This window comes from Rattus norvegicus, chromosome 5 (genome assembly GCF_021556685.1).
Source record: "Rattus norvegicus strain SHRSP/BbbUtx chromosome 5, alternate assembly SHRSP_T2T, whole genome shotgun sequence".
NCBI lineage: Eukaryota > Metazoa > Chordata > Mammalia > Rodentia > Muridae > Rattus > Rattus norvegicus.
In genome coordinates this window covers 122,224,178-122,243,466 of record NC_141538.1, presented here as the reverse complement: position 1 = coordinate 122,243,466, position 19,289 = coordinate 122,224,178, and the positions used below count along the sequence as shown (strand labels likewise).

The 19,289-nt window shown below is 38.9% G+C and overlaps 1 protein-coding gene across 11 annotated transcripts in view; it reads right to left on the bottom strand.

Annotated features, from left to right (window-relative positions):
- Lepr (leptin receptor) overlaps positions 1-19,289 on the bottom strand; it is a 179,865-nt gene that overhangs the window by 48,632 nt on the left and 111,944 nt on the right. For 8 of the 11 annotated variants that reach the window (NM_012596.3, XM_087660351.1, XM_087660350.1 and 5 more), the window contains 4 exon segments: positions 13,647-13,729; positions 13,845-14,004; positions 15,383-15,531; positions 17,545-17,744. In NM_012596.3, coding sequence (NP_036728.2) covers positions 13,647-13,729; positions 13,845-14,004; positions 15,383-15,531; positions 17,545-17,744 — 592 coding nt within the window. 11 annotated transcript variants of the gene reach the window in all.

Sequence of the window (19,289 nt, the reverse complement as noted above, 5' to 3'; positions counted from 1 at the left end):
AGTGGAAGGGGAAGCCCTGGGTCCTGCTAAGACTGAACCCCCAGTGAACTAGTCTATGGGGGGAGGGCGGCAATGGGGGGAGGGTTGGGAGGGGAACACCCATAAGGAAGGGGAGGGGGGAGGGGGATGTTTGCCCGGAAACCGGGAAAGGGAATAACACTCGAAATGTATATAAGAAATACTCAAGTTAATAAAATAAAAAAAGAAATGTAAAAAAAAAAAAAATCTGCACTGCACCAACTCTTTCTCTAATAAAGGCTATTAACTTACTAAAAAAAAAAAAAAATGTGGATTTTTTACCAAAACCCCTATGTGGGAATCTAATCCGGAGCTAACATCAGAATATTTGGGAGAAATTATACAAAATTCCAGCTTGCCTGGAATCAGTTATGAACTTGAATTACAATGATCTCAAGTATATTAATGTTAGGTGTAGAGAAAACAAAATATGGAGATTTGACAAAATTCTTCATGTTCGTAGCAATTTTCCTATAGGTCTAAAACTATCCTAAAATTTCATATATAAAAATGTCAGAGAAATTGTTTTTATTTATTTTTTTAATTACATTTATTTATTTATTTATTTGTGTGTGTGTGTTTGTGTGTGTGTGTGTGTGTGTGTGTGTGTGTGTGTGTGTGTGTGTGTATGGCATGGCACTCATGTGGAGGTCAAAGGACAACTTGGGAGTCAGTTCTTCCCTTCCTCGACTCGAGACCCCAAAAGTACAACAATGCCAAGCAACCAGAGCTTCCAGGGACTAAGCCACTACCTAAAGACTATACATGGACTGACCCTGGACTCTGACCCCATAGGTAGCAATGAATATCCTAGTAAGAGCACCAGTGGAAGGGGAAGCCCTGGGTCCTGCTAAGACTGAACCCCCAGTGAACTAGTCTATTGGGGGAGGGCGGCAATGGGGGGAGGGTTGGGAGGGGAACACCCATAAGGAAGGGGAGGGGGGAGGGGGATGTTTGCCCGGAAACCGGGAAAGGGAATAACACTCGAAATGTATATAAGAAATACTCAAGTTAATAAAAAAAAAAAAAGAAATGTAAAAAAAAAAATCTGCACTGCACCAACTCTTTCTCTAATAAAGGCTATTAACTTACTAAAAAAAAAAAAAATGTGGATTTTTTACCAAAACCCCTATGTGGGAATCTAATCCGGAGCTAACATCAGAATATTTGGGAGAAATTATACAAAATTCCAGCTTGCCTGGAATCAGTTATGAACTTGAATTACAATGATCTCAAGTATATTAATGTTAGGTGTAGAGAAAACAAAATATGGAGATTTGACAAAATTCTTCATGTTCGTAGCAATTTTCCTGTAGGTCTAAAACTATCCTAAAATTTCATATATAAAAATGTCAGAGAAATTGTTTTTATTTATTTTTTTTTAATTACATTTATTTATTTATTTATTTGTGTGTGTGTGTGTGTGTGTGTGTTTGTGTGTGTGTGTGTGTGTGTGTGTGTGTGTGTGTGTGTGTGTGTGTATGGCATGGCACTCATGTGGAGGTCAAAGGACAACTTGGGAGTCAGTTCTTCCCTTCCTCCATTTAGGTCCTAGAGATCAAATTGAGGCCATCATGTTTGGTGGTGTCTTTACTCCCTGAGCCATCTTGCCAGAAGTTCGGAACTTGTTTTTTATTTAAAAAGAGAAAAAAGAAAGAAAGAAAAAGGTATGCAGACACTTACCTTGTAGCTGTGTAAAATACTGAGTCCACAGAATACATACCCTTAGAAAAATCTTACTCCAGTTTTAGAACTTAAATTGGTGAAGTGACATGGTTTGGCTCTCGAATATCTCCCCCACAGTCACATGTTTAACATGCTTACCACTAGGAGCAGTCAGGGTCAGGACCCTTCAGGCTTCTGCCTGTGCTGAAAGCTGAAGGTCAGTTGCCAGGAACCCCTACACACCTGAGAGCAGAGGTAAGTCCAACTTTTCTGCTACAAATGACCTACCTGGTGGCCCCAGGACACACAAAGGCAGAAGTCCTCTGAGACAGGGCACTTCAGGTTTTGGGCTGTGCCCGGAACTGATCTGAACTGATCCCACAGCTCCCTATACCCAAATGCCATGGGGGAGAGAGCTGGACTCCCAGAAGTGTGGGCAATCGTGCAACATCAGGATAGCCCACCACATCTGCCCATCTCTGCCCACTTCTTCCCACATTCCTGGTCCGAGAAGAAACCATATAGTGCCTCTGAATACAGGATGATAGGAGCAGCCAGCAGCAGGAAGCAGCTGGTTTCTAGCTGGGCCCAAGAACTGAACGGAACCAGTCATAGCTCCCTTCATGCAAATCCTGTTGGGAGAGAGAGGTGGACCTGCAGAAGGGTGGACACTCCTGAGAAACCAGAGGCAATAAAAATTTTCTGACCACATTCCTGACCCAAGAATAAATAGCCTAGGAGCAGTCATGGGCAGTGCGGAGAGCTGAAGATAGAAATAAACCCATGCATACTATCATATCACCATGCACTAAGACGGGTCATCAATAACAACAATAATGAAAGAAAGCCCACATATACATAGAACTTGAGCAATGCTTTACTCAATGACAACTTGGTCAAGGAAGAAATAAAGAAAGAAATTAAAGACTTCTTAGAATTTAATGAAAATGAAGATACAACATTCCCAAACTTATGGGACACAATGAAAGCGGTACTAAGAAGAAAACTCACAGCTCTGAGTGCCTGGAAAAAGAAACAGGAGTGAGCATATGTCAGCAGCTTGACGGCACACCTAAGCTCTAGAACAAAAAGAAATAAATAAACCCAAGAGGAGCAGAAGGCAGGAAATAATCAAACTCAGAGCTAAAATCAACCAAGTAGAAATGAAAAAGGCTATACAAAGAATCAACAAAACCAGGAGCTGGTTCTTTGAGAAAATCAATAAGATAGTTAAACCCTTAGCCAGAGTAGCCAAAGGTCACAGAGAGTATATCCAAATTAATAAAATCAGAAATGACAAGGGACACATAACAAAAGAAGCTGAAGAAATTTAAAAAATCATCAGATCCTACTACAAAACCTATACTCAGAAAAATTGGAATATCTGGAGGAAATGAACAATTTTCTAGACAGATACCAGGTACCAAATTAAATCAGGAACAAATAAACTATCTAAACAACCCATAACTCCTAAAGAAATAGAAGCAATTATTAAGTCTCCCAACCAAAAAGAGTCCAGGTCCAGATGGGTTCAGTGCAGAATTCTATCAGACCTTCATAGAAGACCTCATACCAATACTGTTCAAACTATTCCACAAAATAGAAACAGATGGAGCACTACCGATTCCTTCTATGAAGCCAAAATTACTCTTATACCAAAACCACACAGAGACCCAACAAAAAAGAGAACCTCAGACCAATTTCCCTTATGAATATTGATGCAAAAATACTCAAAAAAATTGTTGTAAACCGAGTCCAAGAACACATCAAAATGATCATCCTTCATGTTCAAGTAGGCTTCATCCCAGGGATGCAGGCATGGTTAAATATATGAAAATCCATAAATGTAATGGACTATAAAAACAAACTCAAAGATAAGAACCACATGGTCATTTCATTAGATGCTGAAAAAGCATTTGACAAAGGTCAATTCCCCTTCATGATAAAAGTCCTGGAAAGATCAGGAATTCAAGTCCATATCTGAACATAGTAAAAGCAATATACGGCAAACGAGTAGCCACCATCAAACTAAATGGAGAGAAACTTGAAACAATCCCACTAAAATCAGGGACTAGACAAGGCTGCCCATTCTCTCCCTACTTATTCAATACAGTACTCGAAGTCCTAGCCAGAGCAATCAGACAGAGAAAGGAGGTTAAAGGGATACAGATTGGAAGGGAAGAAATCAAAATATCACTATTTGCAGATGATATGAAAGTGTACTTAAGTGACCCCAAAATTTTCACCAGAGAACTACTTAACCTGGTAAACAACTTAAGCAAAGGGTTGGGGTATAAATTAACAAAAACAAATCAGTAGCCTTCCTCTACTCAAAGGATAAACAGGATGAGAAAGAAATTAAGGATATGACACCGTTTACAATAGTCCCAAATTTCATAAAATATCTTGGTGTGACTTTAACCAAGCAAGTGAAAGATCTATATGACAAGAACTTCAAATCTCTGAAGAAAGAAATTGAGGAAGATCTCAGAAGATGGAAAGATCTCCCATGCTCATGGATTAGCAGGATTAATATATTAAAGATGGCCATTTTGCCAAAAGCAATCTACAGATTCAATGCAATCCCCATCAAAATTCCTACTCAATTCTTTATAGAGATAGAAAGAGCAATTTACAAATTCATCTGAAATAACAAAAAACCCAGGATAGCGAAAACTATACTCAACAATAAAAGAACTTCTGGGGGAATCACCATCCATGACTTCAAGCAGTATTACATAGCGATAGTCATAAAAATTGTATGGTATTAGTACAAAGACAGGCAGATACATGAGTGGAACAGAATTTAAGACCCAGAAATGAACCCACACACCTATGGCCAATTGATCCTCGATAAAGGAGCCAAAACCACCCAATGGAAGAAAGATAGCATTTACAACAAATGGTACTGGTTCAACTGGCAGTCAGGATGTAGAAGAATGCAAATTGATCCATTCTTATCACCATGTACTAAGCTTAAGTCCAAGTGGATTGAGGACTTCCACATCAAACCAGATACACTCAAACTAATAGAAGAAAAAGTGGGGAAGAGGCTCAAATACATGGTCACTGGGGAAATTTTCCTGAACAAAACACCAATGGCCTATGCTCTAGATCAAGAATCGACAAATGGGACCTCATAAAACTGCAACACATTTGTAAAGCAAAAGACACTGTCACGAGGACTAAATGGCAACCAACAGATTGGGAAAAGATCTTTACCAATCCTACATCTGATACGGGGCTAATAACCAAAATATACAAAGAAGTTAGACTCCAGAGAGCCAAATAAGCCTATTAAAATTGGGGTACAGAGTTACACAAAACATTCTCAGCTGAGGATTATCGAATGGTCAAAAAGCACCTAAAGAAATGTTCAACATCTTAGTCATCAGCAAAATGCTAATCTAAACAACCCTGAGATTCCACCTCACACCAGTCAGAATGGCTAAGATCAAAAACTCAAGTGACAGCAGATGTTGGTGAGGATGTGGAGAAAGAGGAACACTCCTCCATTGTTGGTGGGATTGCAAACTGGTACAACCACTCTGGAAATCAGTCTGGAGCTTCCTCAGAACATTGGACATTCCACTACCTGAGGACCCAGCTATACCTCTCTTGGGCATATGCCCAAAAGATGCTCCAACATACAATGAAGACACATGCTCCACTATGTTCATAGCAGCCTTATTTATAGTAGCCAGAAGCTGGAAAGAACCCAGATGCCCTTCAACAGAGGAATGGATTCAAAAAATGTGGTACATCTACACTATGGAATACTACTCAGCTATCAAAAACAATGACTTCATGAAATTCCTAGGCAAATGAAATGAACCAGAAAATATCATCCTGAGTGAGGTTACTCAATCACAGGAAAACACACTTGGTATATACTCATTGATAAGTGGATATTAGCCAAAAAGCTCAAATTACCCAAGATGTAATCCACAGACCACAGGAAGCTCAAGAAGAAGGATTGCAAAAATGCAGATGCTCCTACTCCTTCTTAACAGGGAGAAAAAAATATCCATATGAGGGAATATGGAAGCAAAATTTAGAGCAGCAACTCAACAATGGCCATTCAAAGCCTGAACTACATGTGGCCTAAATATATATACAGCCACCAAAACTAGATAAGATTGATGAAGCTAGAAAATGCATGCTGAAAGGGACTGGATATAGATCTCTCCTGAGAGACACATCCAGAGCATGTCCAATACAGAGGTTAATGCTAGCAGCAAACCACCTAACTGAGTACAGGACCCCCTTGGGGGAAATAGAGGAAAGATTGAAAGAGTTGAAGGAGCTTGCAACCCCATAAAAACAACAGTGCCAACCAACCAGAGCTTCCAGGGACTAAACCACTAACAAAAGACTACACATGGACTGACCCAGGGCTCCAAGTGCATATGTAGCAGAGAATAGCCTTGTTGGGGCACCAGTGGAAGGGAAAGCCCTTGGTCCTGCCAAGGGTTGGACCTCCAGTGCAGGGGAATGTCAGGGGGGGTGGTAAGGGAGGTGGATGGGGGAAAAGCCCATATGGGGGAGGGGGTAAGGATGAGGGCTTATGGCGGGAAACTGGGAAAGGGAATACCATTTGAAATATAAGTAAAGAAATATATCTAATAAAAACAATTTTTAAAGATAAAGAAAGAATTCGAGGCCCATACCTACACATAGTAAAAGCCATATACAGCAAACCAGTAGCTAACATTAAACTAAATGGAGAGAAACTTAAAGCAATCCTACTGAAATCAGGGACTAGACAAGGCTGCCCACTCTCTCCCGACTTATTCAATATAGTTCTTGAAATTCTAGCCAGAGCAATCAGACAACAAAAGGAGATCAAAGGGATACAGATTGGAAAAGAAGAAGTCAAAATATCACTATTTGCAGATGATATGATAGTATATTTAAGTGATCCCAAAATTTCCATCGGAGAACTACTAAACCTGATAAACACCTTCAGCAAAGTGGCTGAGTATAAAATTAACTCAAATAAATTAGTAGCCTTCCTCTACATGGACTGACCCTGGGCTCCAACCTCATAGGTAGCAATGAATAGCCTAGTAAGAGCACCAGTGGAAGGGGAAGCCCTTGGTCCTGCCAAGACTGAACCCCCAGTGGATGTGATTGTTGGGAGAAGGGCAGTAATGGAGGAAGGATGGGGAGGGGAACACCCATAGAGAAGGGAGGGGGGAGGGGTTAGGGGGATGTTGGCACAGAAACCGGGAAAGGGAATAACAATTGAAATGGAAATAAGAAATACCCAAGTTAATAAAGATGAAAAAATAATTTTGTAACATTGGTAACAGGAAAAAAATAAAAGCCTTATGTGCATATGGAAAAAAAGATAAGGAAAAACACTTTATATTCATCAAAATAAAAATCCACCAAGATGAACTCTCAATCCTAAATATCTATGCTCCAAATGCAAGGGCACTTACATTCATAAAATAAACGTTACTAAAGCTCAAAGCACACACTGTACCTCACACAATAATAGTAGCAGATGTCAACATGCCACTCTCACCAGTGGAGAGATAATGGAAACAGAAATCAAATAGAGACATAGAGAAACTAATAGACGTTATGAACCAAATAGACTTAACAGATATTTAGAGAATATTTCATCCTAAAACAAAAGAATATAACTTCTTCTCAACACCTCAGCAATTTCTCCAAAATTGACCATATAGTGGGTTACAAAACAGGCCTCAACAGATACAAGAAGATAGAAATAATCCCACGCATCCTATCAGATCACCACCAACTAATGCTGGTCTTCAATAACAAACAAACAAACAAACAAAAACAAAAACATAAACAAAAACAAAAACAAAACCTGGTCAGAAAGCCCACATATACATGGAAGTTGAACAATGCTCTACTCTATGGTATCTTGGTCAAGAAAGAAATAAAGAAAGAAATTAAAGACTTTTTAGAATTTAGTGAAAATGAAGGCATAGCATATCCAAACTTATGGGACACAATGAAAGAAGTGCTAAGAAGTAAACTCATAGTTCTGAGTGCCTCCAATAAGAAACAGAAGACAGCATACATTAGCAGATTGACAGCACATCTAAAAGATCTAGAACAAAAAGAAGCAAATAAACCCAAGAGGAGTATAAGGTAGAAAATAATCAAACTTAGGGCTGAAACCAACCAAGTAGAAACAAAAAGGACTATACAAAGAATCATCAAAACCAGGAGCTGGTTCTTTGAGAAAATCAACAAGACAGATAAACCCTTAGCCAGACTAACCAGAGGGCACAGAGAAATTAAAAAATCATAAATAAAAATGGAGATATAAAAACAGAATCTGAGTAAATTCAAAAAAATCATCAGATCCTACTACAAAAGCCTATATTCAACAAAACTGGAAAATTTGGAGGAAATGAACAATTTTCTAGACAAATACAAGGTACCAAAGTTAAAACAGGATCAGATAAACCATGATAACAACCACATAACTCCTAAAGAAACTGAAGAAATTATTAAAAGTCTCCCAATCAAAAACAGTCCAGGATCAGATGGGTTTAAGGCAGAATTCTATCAGACCTTCATAGAAGACCTCATACCAATACTGGCCATACTATTCCACAAAATTGAAACAGATGGAGCACTACCGAATTCCTTCCATGAAGCTACAATTATGCTTATGCCTAAGCCACACAAAGACCCAACAAAGAAAGAGAATTTCAGACCTATTTCCCTTATCAATATTGACTCAAAAATACTCAGTGAAATCCTGGCAAATCGAAACAAACAACACATCAAAGTGATCATCATTATCAAGTAGGTTTCATCCCAAGGATGTAGAAATGGTTCAATATATAAAAATCCATCAATGTAATCCACTATATAAACAAACTCAAATCAAAAAACCACATGATCATTTCATTAGATGCTGAAAAAGCATTTGACAAAATTCAATATCCCTTCATGATAAAAGTCCTGGAAAGATCAGGAATTCAAGGCCCATACCTAAACATAGTAAAAGCCATATACAGCAAATCAGTAGCAAACATTAAACTAAATGGAGAGTAATTTGAACAATTCCACTAAAATCAGGGACGAGACAAGGCTGACCACTCTCTCACTACTTATTCAATATAGTACTTGAAGTCCTAGCCAGAGCAATCAGACAACAAAAGGGGGTCAAAGGATACAAATTGGAAAGGAAGAAGTCAAAATATCACTATTTGCAGATAGTATACTATACTTACGTGACCCCAAAATTTTCACCAGAAAACTACTAAGCCTGATAAACAACTTCGGCAGAGTGGCTGGGTATAAAATTAACTCAAACAAATCAGTAGCCTTCCTCTAATCAAAGGATAAACAGGCTGAGATAGAAATTAGTGAAATGACACCCTTCACAATAGTCCCAAATAATATAAAATACCTCGGTATGACTCTAACCAAGCAAGTGAAAGATCTGTATGACAAGAACTTCAAGTCTCTGAAGAAAGAAATTGAAGATTTCAGAAGATGGAAAGACCTCCCACGCTCATGGATTAAATGATTAATATAATACAAATGGCCATTTTGCCAAAAGCAATGTACAGATTCAATGCAATCACCATCAAAATTACATCTCACTTTTTTATAGAGTTAGAAAGAGCAATTTCCAAGTTCATTTGGAATAACAAAAAATCCAGGATAGCAAAACCTATATTCAAAAATGAAAGAACTTCTGGGGCATCACCATCCCTGACCTCAAGCAATATTACAGAGCAATAGTGATAAACACTGCATGGTGGATGAAGCTAAGAAGTGCATGCTGACAGGAACCAAATATTGATCTTTCCTGAGAGACACAGCCAGAAAATGTCAAATACATAGGCGAAATCTAGCAGCAAACCACTGAACTCAGAACAAGACCCCCATTGGAGGAATTAGAGAAAGGATTGAAAGAGCTGAAGGGGTTTGCAACCCCATAAGAACAACAATGCCAACGAACTAGAGCTCCCAAGGACTAAACCACTACCCAAAGACTATACATTGACTGACCCATGGCTCCAACTGCATATGTAGCAGAGGATGGCCTTGCTGACCAATGGAAAGAGAAGCCCTTGGTCCTGCCCAGGTTGGAACCTCAGTGTAGTGTATTGTGGGGGTTTGGGGGAGGGGATAAGCAGGGTTGGATGGGGAGGGGAACACCCTTATAGAAGAAGGAGAGGGGGAGGATATAAGGGGCTTATGGACAGGAAACTGGGAAAGGGAATAACATTTGAAATGTAAATAAAGAAATATCCAATAAAAAAAAAACTATATACTATTGGTACCAAGACAGGCAAGTAGATAGGTGGAATAGAATTGAAGACTGAGAAATGAACCCACATTCCTATGGTCACTTGATCTTTGACAAAGGAGCTAAAACCATCCAATGGAAAAAAGATAGCATTTTCAACAAATGGTGCTAGTTCAACTGGAGGTCAGCATGTAGAAATATGCAAATTGACCCATCTTTTTCACCCTGTACAAAGCTTAAGTCCAAGTGGATCAAGGACCTCCACATCAAACCAGATACACACAAACTAACAGAAGAAAAAGTGGGGAACAGTCTTGATCTCATGGGCACTGGGAAATTTTCCTGAACAAAACACCAATGGCTTATGCTCTAAGATCAAGAATCAACAAATGGGACCTCATAAAACTGCAAAACTTCTGTAAGGCAAAGGACAATGTCATTAAGACAAAACAGCAACCAACAGATAGGGAAAAGATCTTTGTCAATACTACATCTGATAGAGGGCTTATATCCAAAATATACAAAGAACTCAAGAAGATAGACTCCAGAGAATCAAATAACCTTATTTTAAAAATGGGGTACAGCGCTAAACAAAGAATTATCAGCTGAGGAATATCAAATGGCTGAGAAGTACATAAGGAACTGCTCAACATCCTTAGTCATCAGGGAAATGCAAATCATAACAACCCTGATATCCCAACTCACACCAGTCAGAATGGCTAAGATCAAAAACTTAGGCAACAACAGATGCTGGTGAGGATGTGGAGAAAGAAGAACACTGCTCCACTGTTGGTGGGATTGCAAACTGGTACAACCACTCTGGAAATCAGTCTGGAGCTTCCTCAGAACACTGGATATTCCACTACCTGAGGACCCAACTATACCTCTCTTGGGCATATACCCAAAAGATGCTCCAACATATAACAAAGACACATGCTCCACAATGTTCATAGCAGCCTTGTTTATAATAGCCGGAAGCTGGAAAGAACCCAGATGCCCCTCAACAGAGGAATGGATACAGAAGATGTGGTACATCTACACAATGGATGAGTACTACTCAGTTATCAAAAATAATGACTTCATCAAATTCATAGGAAAATGGATGGAACTAGAAAATATCATCTTGAGTGAGGTAACCCAATCACAGAAAAACACACCTGGTATGCACTCACTGATAAGTGGATGTTAGCCCAAAGGCTCAAATTACCCAAGATGCAATCCACAGACCACAGGAAGCTCAAGAAGAAGGATGATAAAAATTCAGCTGCTCCCACTCCTTCTTAAAAGGGGGAACAAAAATATTGATAGGAGGATAACTGGAGGCAAAGTTTAGAGCAGAGACTGAAAGACTGAAAGAACGGCCATTCAGAGCCTGTCCCACATGTGACATATATATATACACTTGATAAGGTTTATGAAGCTAAGAAGTGCATGCTGACAGGAACCAGATATAGATGTCTCCTGTCTCCTGTCTCCTGTCTCCTGTCTCCTGTCTCCTGTCTCCTGTCTCCTGTCTCCTGTCTCCTGAAAGACACAGCCAGAGCATGTCAAATACAGAGGCAAATGCTAGCAGTAAACCATTGAACTGAGAACAGGACCCCTGTTGGAGAAATTAGAGAAAGAATTGAAAGAGTTGAGGTGGCTTGCAATACCATAAGAACAATAGTGCCAACCAACCAGAGCTCCTAGGGACTAAACCACTATCCAAAGACTATACATGGACTGGCCCAGGGCTCCAGCTCATATGTAGCAGAGAATAGCCTTGTTGGGCACCAATGGAAGGAGAAGCCCTTGGTCCTCCCAAGGTTGGACCCCCCAGTATAGGGGAATGTCAGGGGGTGAGAAGGGGGGTTGATAGGGAGAGGAACACCCTTATAAAAGAAGGAGAGGGGAATGGGATAGGGGGCTCATGTCTAGGAAACTGAGAAAGGAAGTAACATTTGAAATGTAAATTTAAAAATATCCAATAAAAATAAAAGTATAAATAAATTTTAAAAAATGCCTACCACCAATGGGAAGAGATACAAACTTTAGACCATAGTGGAAAAGAATACAGATATTAGAGGAATCCCTCAAAGGGAGTGTTAGAGTTCTTCTCTGTTTTCTTTCTCTCTTTCAAATCCCTGATGCCATTGGGTGGGGATGTCATTTGCTCCCATCATAATGGTCCCAAAGTGGCACCAACAAAAAACACGGAGCTTTGAAACCCTAAGCCAAGATAAACCATTCTTCCTTACAAGCTATTTATCACAGGTAGTGATGCAACATGTAACTAACACAAGGACCATTATCACTTAAATACTACTCATGTTAGGAAACCAAAGGAACACAAAACAGAACATGAGCTACTGAAGGATAGATAGTCCATCCAAGAAAAAGGCATTCAAGTACTTTGAGAGTCAGCAGGTTAGTTAGGGTGCTATCCCTGTCTTCAGATCAACCCTGAGGAACCTATACCATTCTATTCTCCCATAACATATTCCCCAGTGGCCATTTAAATTTCAGTTAATTAAGTAAAAAAAAAACGAAATTTTAGATTTTTACGTCACACTGGACACAACTTAAGCCAAAAAGCCACAGATGGCTGCCATGTTGGAAAAAGCACACACAAACTGTTCTTGCCATTACAGAAAGTTCCATCAGGCAACATCACTGAGGAAACATGGGAGCCAGGCATAAGGAAAGAGTGAGAACTATCTGGAAAGAAAAGCCATTGTTTTGTTCAAGGGCATGATGGGATTATGAGGAAGGAGGTTGACTGTAGACTGGTGCATGGGGCAGTTTTTATAGCTATGAGGACAAAGATTAAAAATGAAAATAAAGAAAAGCTACTTAGATTCTGTTCATGGCTGACCCTAGCAATGGCTGAGCAATGTCACTGTCTATCCCTCTGTACAGGAACACTCAATATCTAACAAATACCACTGCCAATTAATATCAGTTTCAAGCGAAAAGGTCAAAGTGGAGACCATTTGGAAATTGCATTACCATGTCAACAAGACCATATAGTAACTAGAATTACAAACTAAGCATACACAAACTCTTAAATAGCCCAATTTTTATAAGGGGATTGGTCTTAGATCAGGAAATCATTTTAAAACATGTAATAACTTCCTCTTGGAGAGAGAAATTCATTTCAGATTTATATAATAAACACAGCATTACCTACCTCATGTATATTATTCCTAAATTGGTCTTCAGCTTGATGTCTACTAATGAGATTATTTACTTGGGATAGAAATCAGCTCTTTAGGAGAATGATTACCTTAGCATTTCCAAATTGATCATCCACCATATGGAAAACACTCAGCCTATGCCATCACATAGGTCAAATACTCTCTTACATCTTCGGAAAAGCTATGTTTACATTGTTCAGCATTCAACTGACTGAAATCCAATCCTGGACTTAAAACAACACTAGTTATCACTTAGTAATCTTAATCCTGATAGAGATGACAAGTGTGAAGACCAAAGAGTTCAAGACTTTGCCAAAATTACAATGACACAATTATAATTGAACTGAGAAAATAATAAAGGCTCCTGACAATGTCAACACTCCAGATAGTTAGCTCTGATAACCACATCCCCAAACTGCATTAAAACATAAGATCTGGGGTCATTTGTGAGATAAACAATGACAGGGCTATGAACCAAGTATAGACAAACCTCAGTTCAGAAGAAAATAAAAGGTAGAAATTGGAAATACCTTCCAAAGCAAGGTGACATTTCTCTCCTTTTTAGTAATATCCCCATCCATTATTCTCCAGAATTCAGGCCCTCTCATAGGAACTGCAAAATAACAAGAAGCCGGAGTTGGGCGCATGTTCTCAGGAGGAATGTTTTCAGTCATGTTTGAAGCAAATGCTTCTGCATTCTCAAGAAAGTTTAACAAATGTTCACAGACCTTTTACATCCATGACAAGAGTGTAGGCTGGACTGCTCCAATTACTCCAATACCCTAGTCCATCCAACCGCTGGCAGCGAACCTGTACCACATAGACCGCACAGAGATCTGACACTGGCAGGCTGGCCGATTTTGATTTTGCATCGAATACCTCGTGTGTCTATAAAGGAAGTCACACTGTCAACATACCTGCCTCCTGTGGGTCCTGAAGTGTGCTTTCATTTTAAACCTTAACAACATTCCGAACTTAAGACCGAGGAATGTATTTTCCCACTTCAGAAATCACGAAGTTAGGCTAATCAAAGGAACAGAACACTGCCTCCCACATCAGTTCATTCATTCCCTTGTGAACAGGCTGCCCTTGCAAGGTCAGTGCCAAACTTGCTCTCACCCCACTGCTAAGCCTTGTCCTCTGGTCCTCTCTCCATCACCAAGACAAGAATTCTAGCATGGTGGTCAGACAGGGCTCTCTCTAGAAAATCAAGTGGATAAGACTCAAATGCACTGCAACAAGGTCATTGTGCTAATAATGTAATCAGGATTTCTTGTATTTCCAGATTTAGCAAACTGCTGCTGCAAAACTAACACAGTTCCCCATATGCACACTCAAACACTCAATAAAAGTAGCCTCTATCAAAATGCCCATGCATACACATAAAGAGCCATCAGAAGACCTTAAGAGAAATATGGTCTCTGAAAAAAAAATGAGTGCGGGTAAAAAGGATGAAATATGGCAAATGTTTTTTCAAAACAGCCTTCTCCAAACATGTAATGTCACAAAGTACATCTCTACACTAGAAAGGTACAGTGAGGCAGGGTTTCCTCAGCCTATTTAACCATGCAGTTTCTTTTTCACAGAACATTTAGTTGGGAAAACATGCTGTCAAGAATCCTTCAGGAAATGCCGGATCACGACATTTTGTTCTTTACAAAGATTAAAGTTTGACAGTCTACGTAATGAAAGTGACTACACACACAGTAGAGAAGAGTACACTCTCTCTTTGTGTGCGAGGAACAATGATAAGATGCTATTGCATGTTTAACTCTCTGCAGCTGTGATACCTACATAAGACATACATAAGGTTGGTCACAGAAGGGAGAAGGGCTCACAAGGCCCCCAGCTCTCCCCGAGGATTTTACCACTGCTGGGTAAGATGAGACTTTTTCATTGGTGATACAGCTGACCATGGTCATGTGGGGAAAACCTTCTTACCAAAGATGTAGAATGACAACTGGCTAGCAAGAGGAAAGGGACCAGTGGTAGGGGAACAAGAGGTGGTAAGAAAGGGTGAATATGATCAAACTAAAGTATATGGATGAAAATATCATAATAAAATCCATTATTAAGTATGATTAATAGACACTCTTAAAACACTTAAATAGCATCTAGTAGTCCTGGGACTTGAAAGGCTAAGCAGCAGGAATATGAAAGTTCTAGGCCAGTTTGAGCTGCACAGTGACTTTGAGGTTAGCCTGAGCTAAGAGAGAGACACCAATTTACAGAGAGAGAAAGAAAATCAATTTGAAATAAAAGATACCTTCCATTGTATTTCTTTTCCATTTAAGCCATATCGAATCTGGAACTGAAGGTTATTCTCTGGAAAGACTGGCTTTTCCCAAGATACTTTCAATAATCCAGTGTTTATAGTAATCTCTGCTTTTACATTAGATGGAGGTAGTGGTTTTACTAAAAAATTTAAAAAATAATAATATTAAGTAATAGTAATTTAAATATCCTTTTTAAAGTCTAGTCTTTTCTGTGGGTCACATCCCATAAATGGAGTAATGGGTTCTGCTGCCATAGCAACATGTTAAATTGCTTAAGTACTGTATTCTCACACTAGCTAATAAGGAACTTTTTCTCCAGAGGGCATGTCCTCCTATCTCAGATCCCATCATCTCCCTTCCACAGCTGCCAAGAGTCAGAATCTAATAGGTTAACAGGAGGTAGAGCCCAAGGTCTCTAGGATGATGGCCAGAATACTCCTCTTCTTCCCTTATTTTGATGGGTACCTCTGCCACTGGCACATCCAACGAGAGATAGCCATTGACTGGAATAGGAAGTACACAACTCTAGCAGCTGAAAGGAAATAGAATCCCTAAATTGAAAAGTCCCAATTAGGCCCATGTACAGGCATTGTACAGAGAAGTTAGGAAAGGCTTCTATAGACATTCCTGGCCTACCCACTCAATCCGGTGACTCCCTCAAGCTCTGTAAGTCAGCACAGCATTGACTCATAGGAAACAAAGAAGACCTGCACTGCACATGAATGTTCACCATCATTCTTTCCCTCCAAGTCTCACTTCTGAAAACAACCATTGTACACAAAGAGCAGTCTCTTGTTTGAACAGTAGTTTTTGGTCACTAAAAAAACCAACACTAGTACTTTAGATCATCCATGATAAAACGCCTCAAATTTGTCATTGGTATGCAGTTTCTTATGATCATTAAAGTCCTCACAGTTCATGAAAGTATTCATCTCCAAGCCAGGAAGATGATAAAATGTTTATCCCTAGAAAAGGCCATTGTTTTCCAAGAAAGGAAATGTCAAGCATTTGAGACTGTGTAAGAATTAATTCTTTGGTTGTGCCTCAATCGATCACATAGATAGATTCAGTGCCTGCCAAGCACTGCCAGTGCAGTATCTACACTGGCCAGAGTGGTGCACACATCGGGGGTGTATGATGGATGATACAGAATGTTTTCCTGCCTAATCCAAGTTTTAAAGTCTAGGAAGGGCACAGAGGTTTACATCCTGAAGCTTTATTTCCACATTGCTTTCCTCCTAAGGCAAGATGAGTCCAATTTAAACTGTTTTAGTTTTGGAAAGCAAAACACCCAGTGTTATTCAGATAGCATGTTGTTGATTCCATGTTGTATGTGAATGTTCATGGTCCTTTATTACCCTGGAACACTGGGTAACAGAAATATACCAAGTATAGTAAAAACACAGTGGAATGGTGCAAAGGAAAAGATAATCAATTAAGTAGGCATCTTTATCAAAAATTGAATCTAGTAGTTAAAATACATTCATCCTATAGTTAACAAAATCTAGATTCTATTTCAAATATGTGCAGACCAATTTTTTAAAAAATCATGAAAAAGTTATAGATTTTTTTGCCATAATTTCCTAACAGAATAATGTATGGCAATAAAATGAATAACCAAAAGTCAGTCATTTCTCAAATATTCTGTAGTAACTCTGGAAGAATGTGTTAAATGTCTCAAAGATGCTTTGAATCCTTTGATCTCAAGATACCTTTTGAAACTTGTGAGTAAGATTACAGATCTCACCAGCTGCATCAATTTTCTTCACTTCCTTTAGCTATTTTGAATGTTTCTTACCCAGCATTTTACCCATTAAAGTCTTGAAACCTTTAGATTATCAAATAAAACTTCCAGAATAAAATAGCAAATTCTCGCAGAACTACACTAGAAACCTTACAACATTGCTTTCACAGTGACACCACGCAACTCACCAAGTGCTATATGAATATATTACCCATATTTATAAACAAACAAGCTATGAACTATATAAAAAATAATTTAAAATGGTAATAAAAAGTCAAAACTAGAAAGCTTCTAAGGCAAATCATCTTCTCAACTACTCCATAAACAGAAACTTTTTTCTTCAAAATATAGTACAATTAGAAAATGACATCCAAATCTAAGGAAAATACGTAACACAGTTTGACATACCTACGGAGTCAGGAAGGACACACGTTGGTGGAGAGTCAAGTGAACCTAAAGAATGGTTGATCCTGATCCACATTGTATAGCCAGATAATAGAAAGATTGGCTGGAAAACACATTCATAAAAGCCATCTGTCTGTAAGACGCAGTTTTTGAGCTCTGATGTAGGACGAATAGATGGATTATCGGGACAGTACAGGCTGCGCCTTAAAAGATATTTTTTTTTAAAGTAGCCAGTTAATATGTAGTATTGATTTTTAAAAAAAAAAGACATTCAGAATTCAGATTTGTTGTTTGACAGACATCATTTTCTCTGTCTAAAAAGTGATGCTGTTGTTAGGCCCTCTTGAGCTCCGAGCTCTAGCTAGATCTTATCCTTTCCACAAAAAGTGACTATAAAAAACATTGCGAGGGAGGTGGTGAAGGACAGATGTGAGAAGAGTTGACAAGAAAGTAAATTAGGCACAGAGTCGCAGAACTGTGGTGGTTATACTAGTGCAAGATCTCAGCCTTTCTAACGCTGAGACTCTAACGCCAATCCTCAGGCTGTGCTGAACCCCCCAACCTTCCTACTGCTGTGACCCTGTAACACACTTCCTTAGGCCGTGCTGAACCCCAACCTTCCTACTGCTGCGACCCTGTAACACAGTTCCTCATGCTGTGCTGAACCCCAACCATAAGATGACTTTTGGTGCTACTTCATAACCACGTTCATGTGAGGATCAGGATTGGTATTGTTTTCATTACATCAGTTTGGACTAGACAGTATTCCAGCCCTGCCAGTCAAGCCAAATATTGAGGTCAATTACATTCTCCATTTCTGTTGGAATTTAACACACTGTTTAAAGCAAGAACAAAATAAATAAATAAACAAACAAACAAACAAATAAACAAGCCTGCTTTCCCTCCACCCCAGGAGTCCCCCCAGTCCTATTTTTAATTGTTATTTCAATAATTATGTCACTGATGCAAGCCTCTGGTGTGTTGGTTCTCAACCTGTGGGTCACAAACCTCTATGTCCAAAAAATAAATAAATAAATAAAAATAAAATAAAATAAAGAAATCACTCATTTTCTTTTTTCATTTTTTTACTCACTTCATTTTTTCATATTTAAACTCATTTTTTCAGAAATGAAAATTCTTTAAACATTAAGAGTCATAACCAAACCTAACCTACTTCCTCATAGCACACAAAGCTTTTCTTCTCTTAGAAACAGCCCTCCTGTCACTATTTGCTCTGAAAATGGTATTCAGATGACTAAAGCCATCTCTACAGGGATGAAACGGAGAAGGAAAAAGAAACCTAAAACACTAAAATCGTTTCTCATTTACCATCTTTGTAATATCTTCTGCTCAAGTGTGTGTGTGTGTGTGTGTGTGTGTGTGTGTGTGTGTGTGTGTGTACATTCGAGTACATGTGAGTGTTCAGATAATTAATTAATGATTGGTGAGGAATACAATGACAGAAGGATGTGTAATCATCAGTGTGCAGCACAATAGCAGTGTGGAAACACAGTGGCAAAGGTCTAATCCTGAATGGTTGGCTTCGTCATCATGACAGTAGTAACCATTTATTGATTGCTCAAATGGGAGAAAGTTTTCTAGGAGGAGTCATATTACTTAATTACATCCAAATGAAATGTCATTATTTCCCCCCAAAAAGCATATAGACTCTACCATTCTCTGCATTTTACAGACAGGGAAACTAGCACTTGGGAGGTTCAGGAATGCATTAAGGATTTGGTGATGAT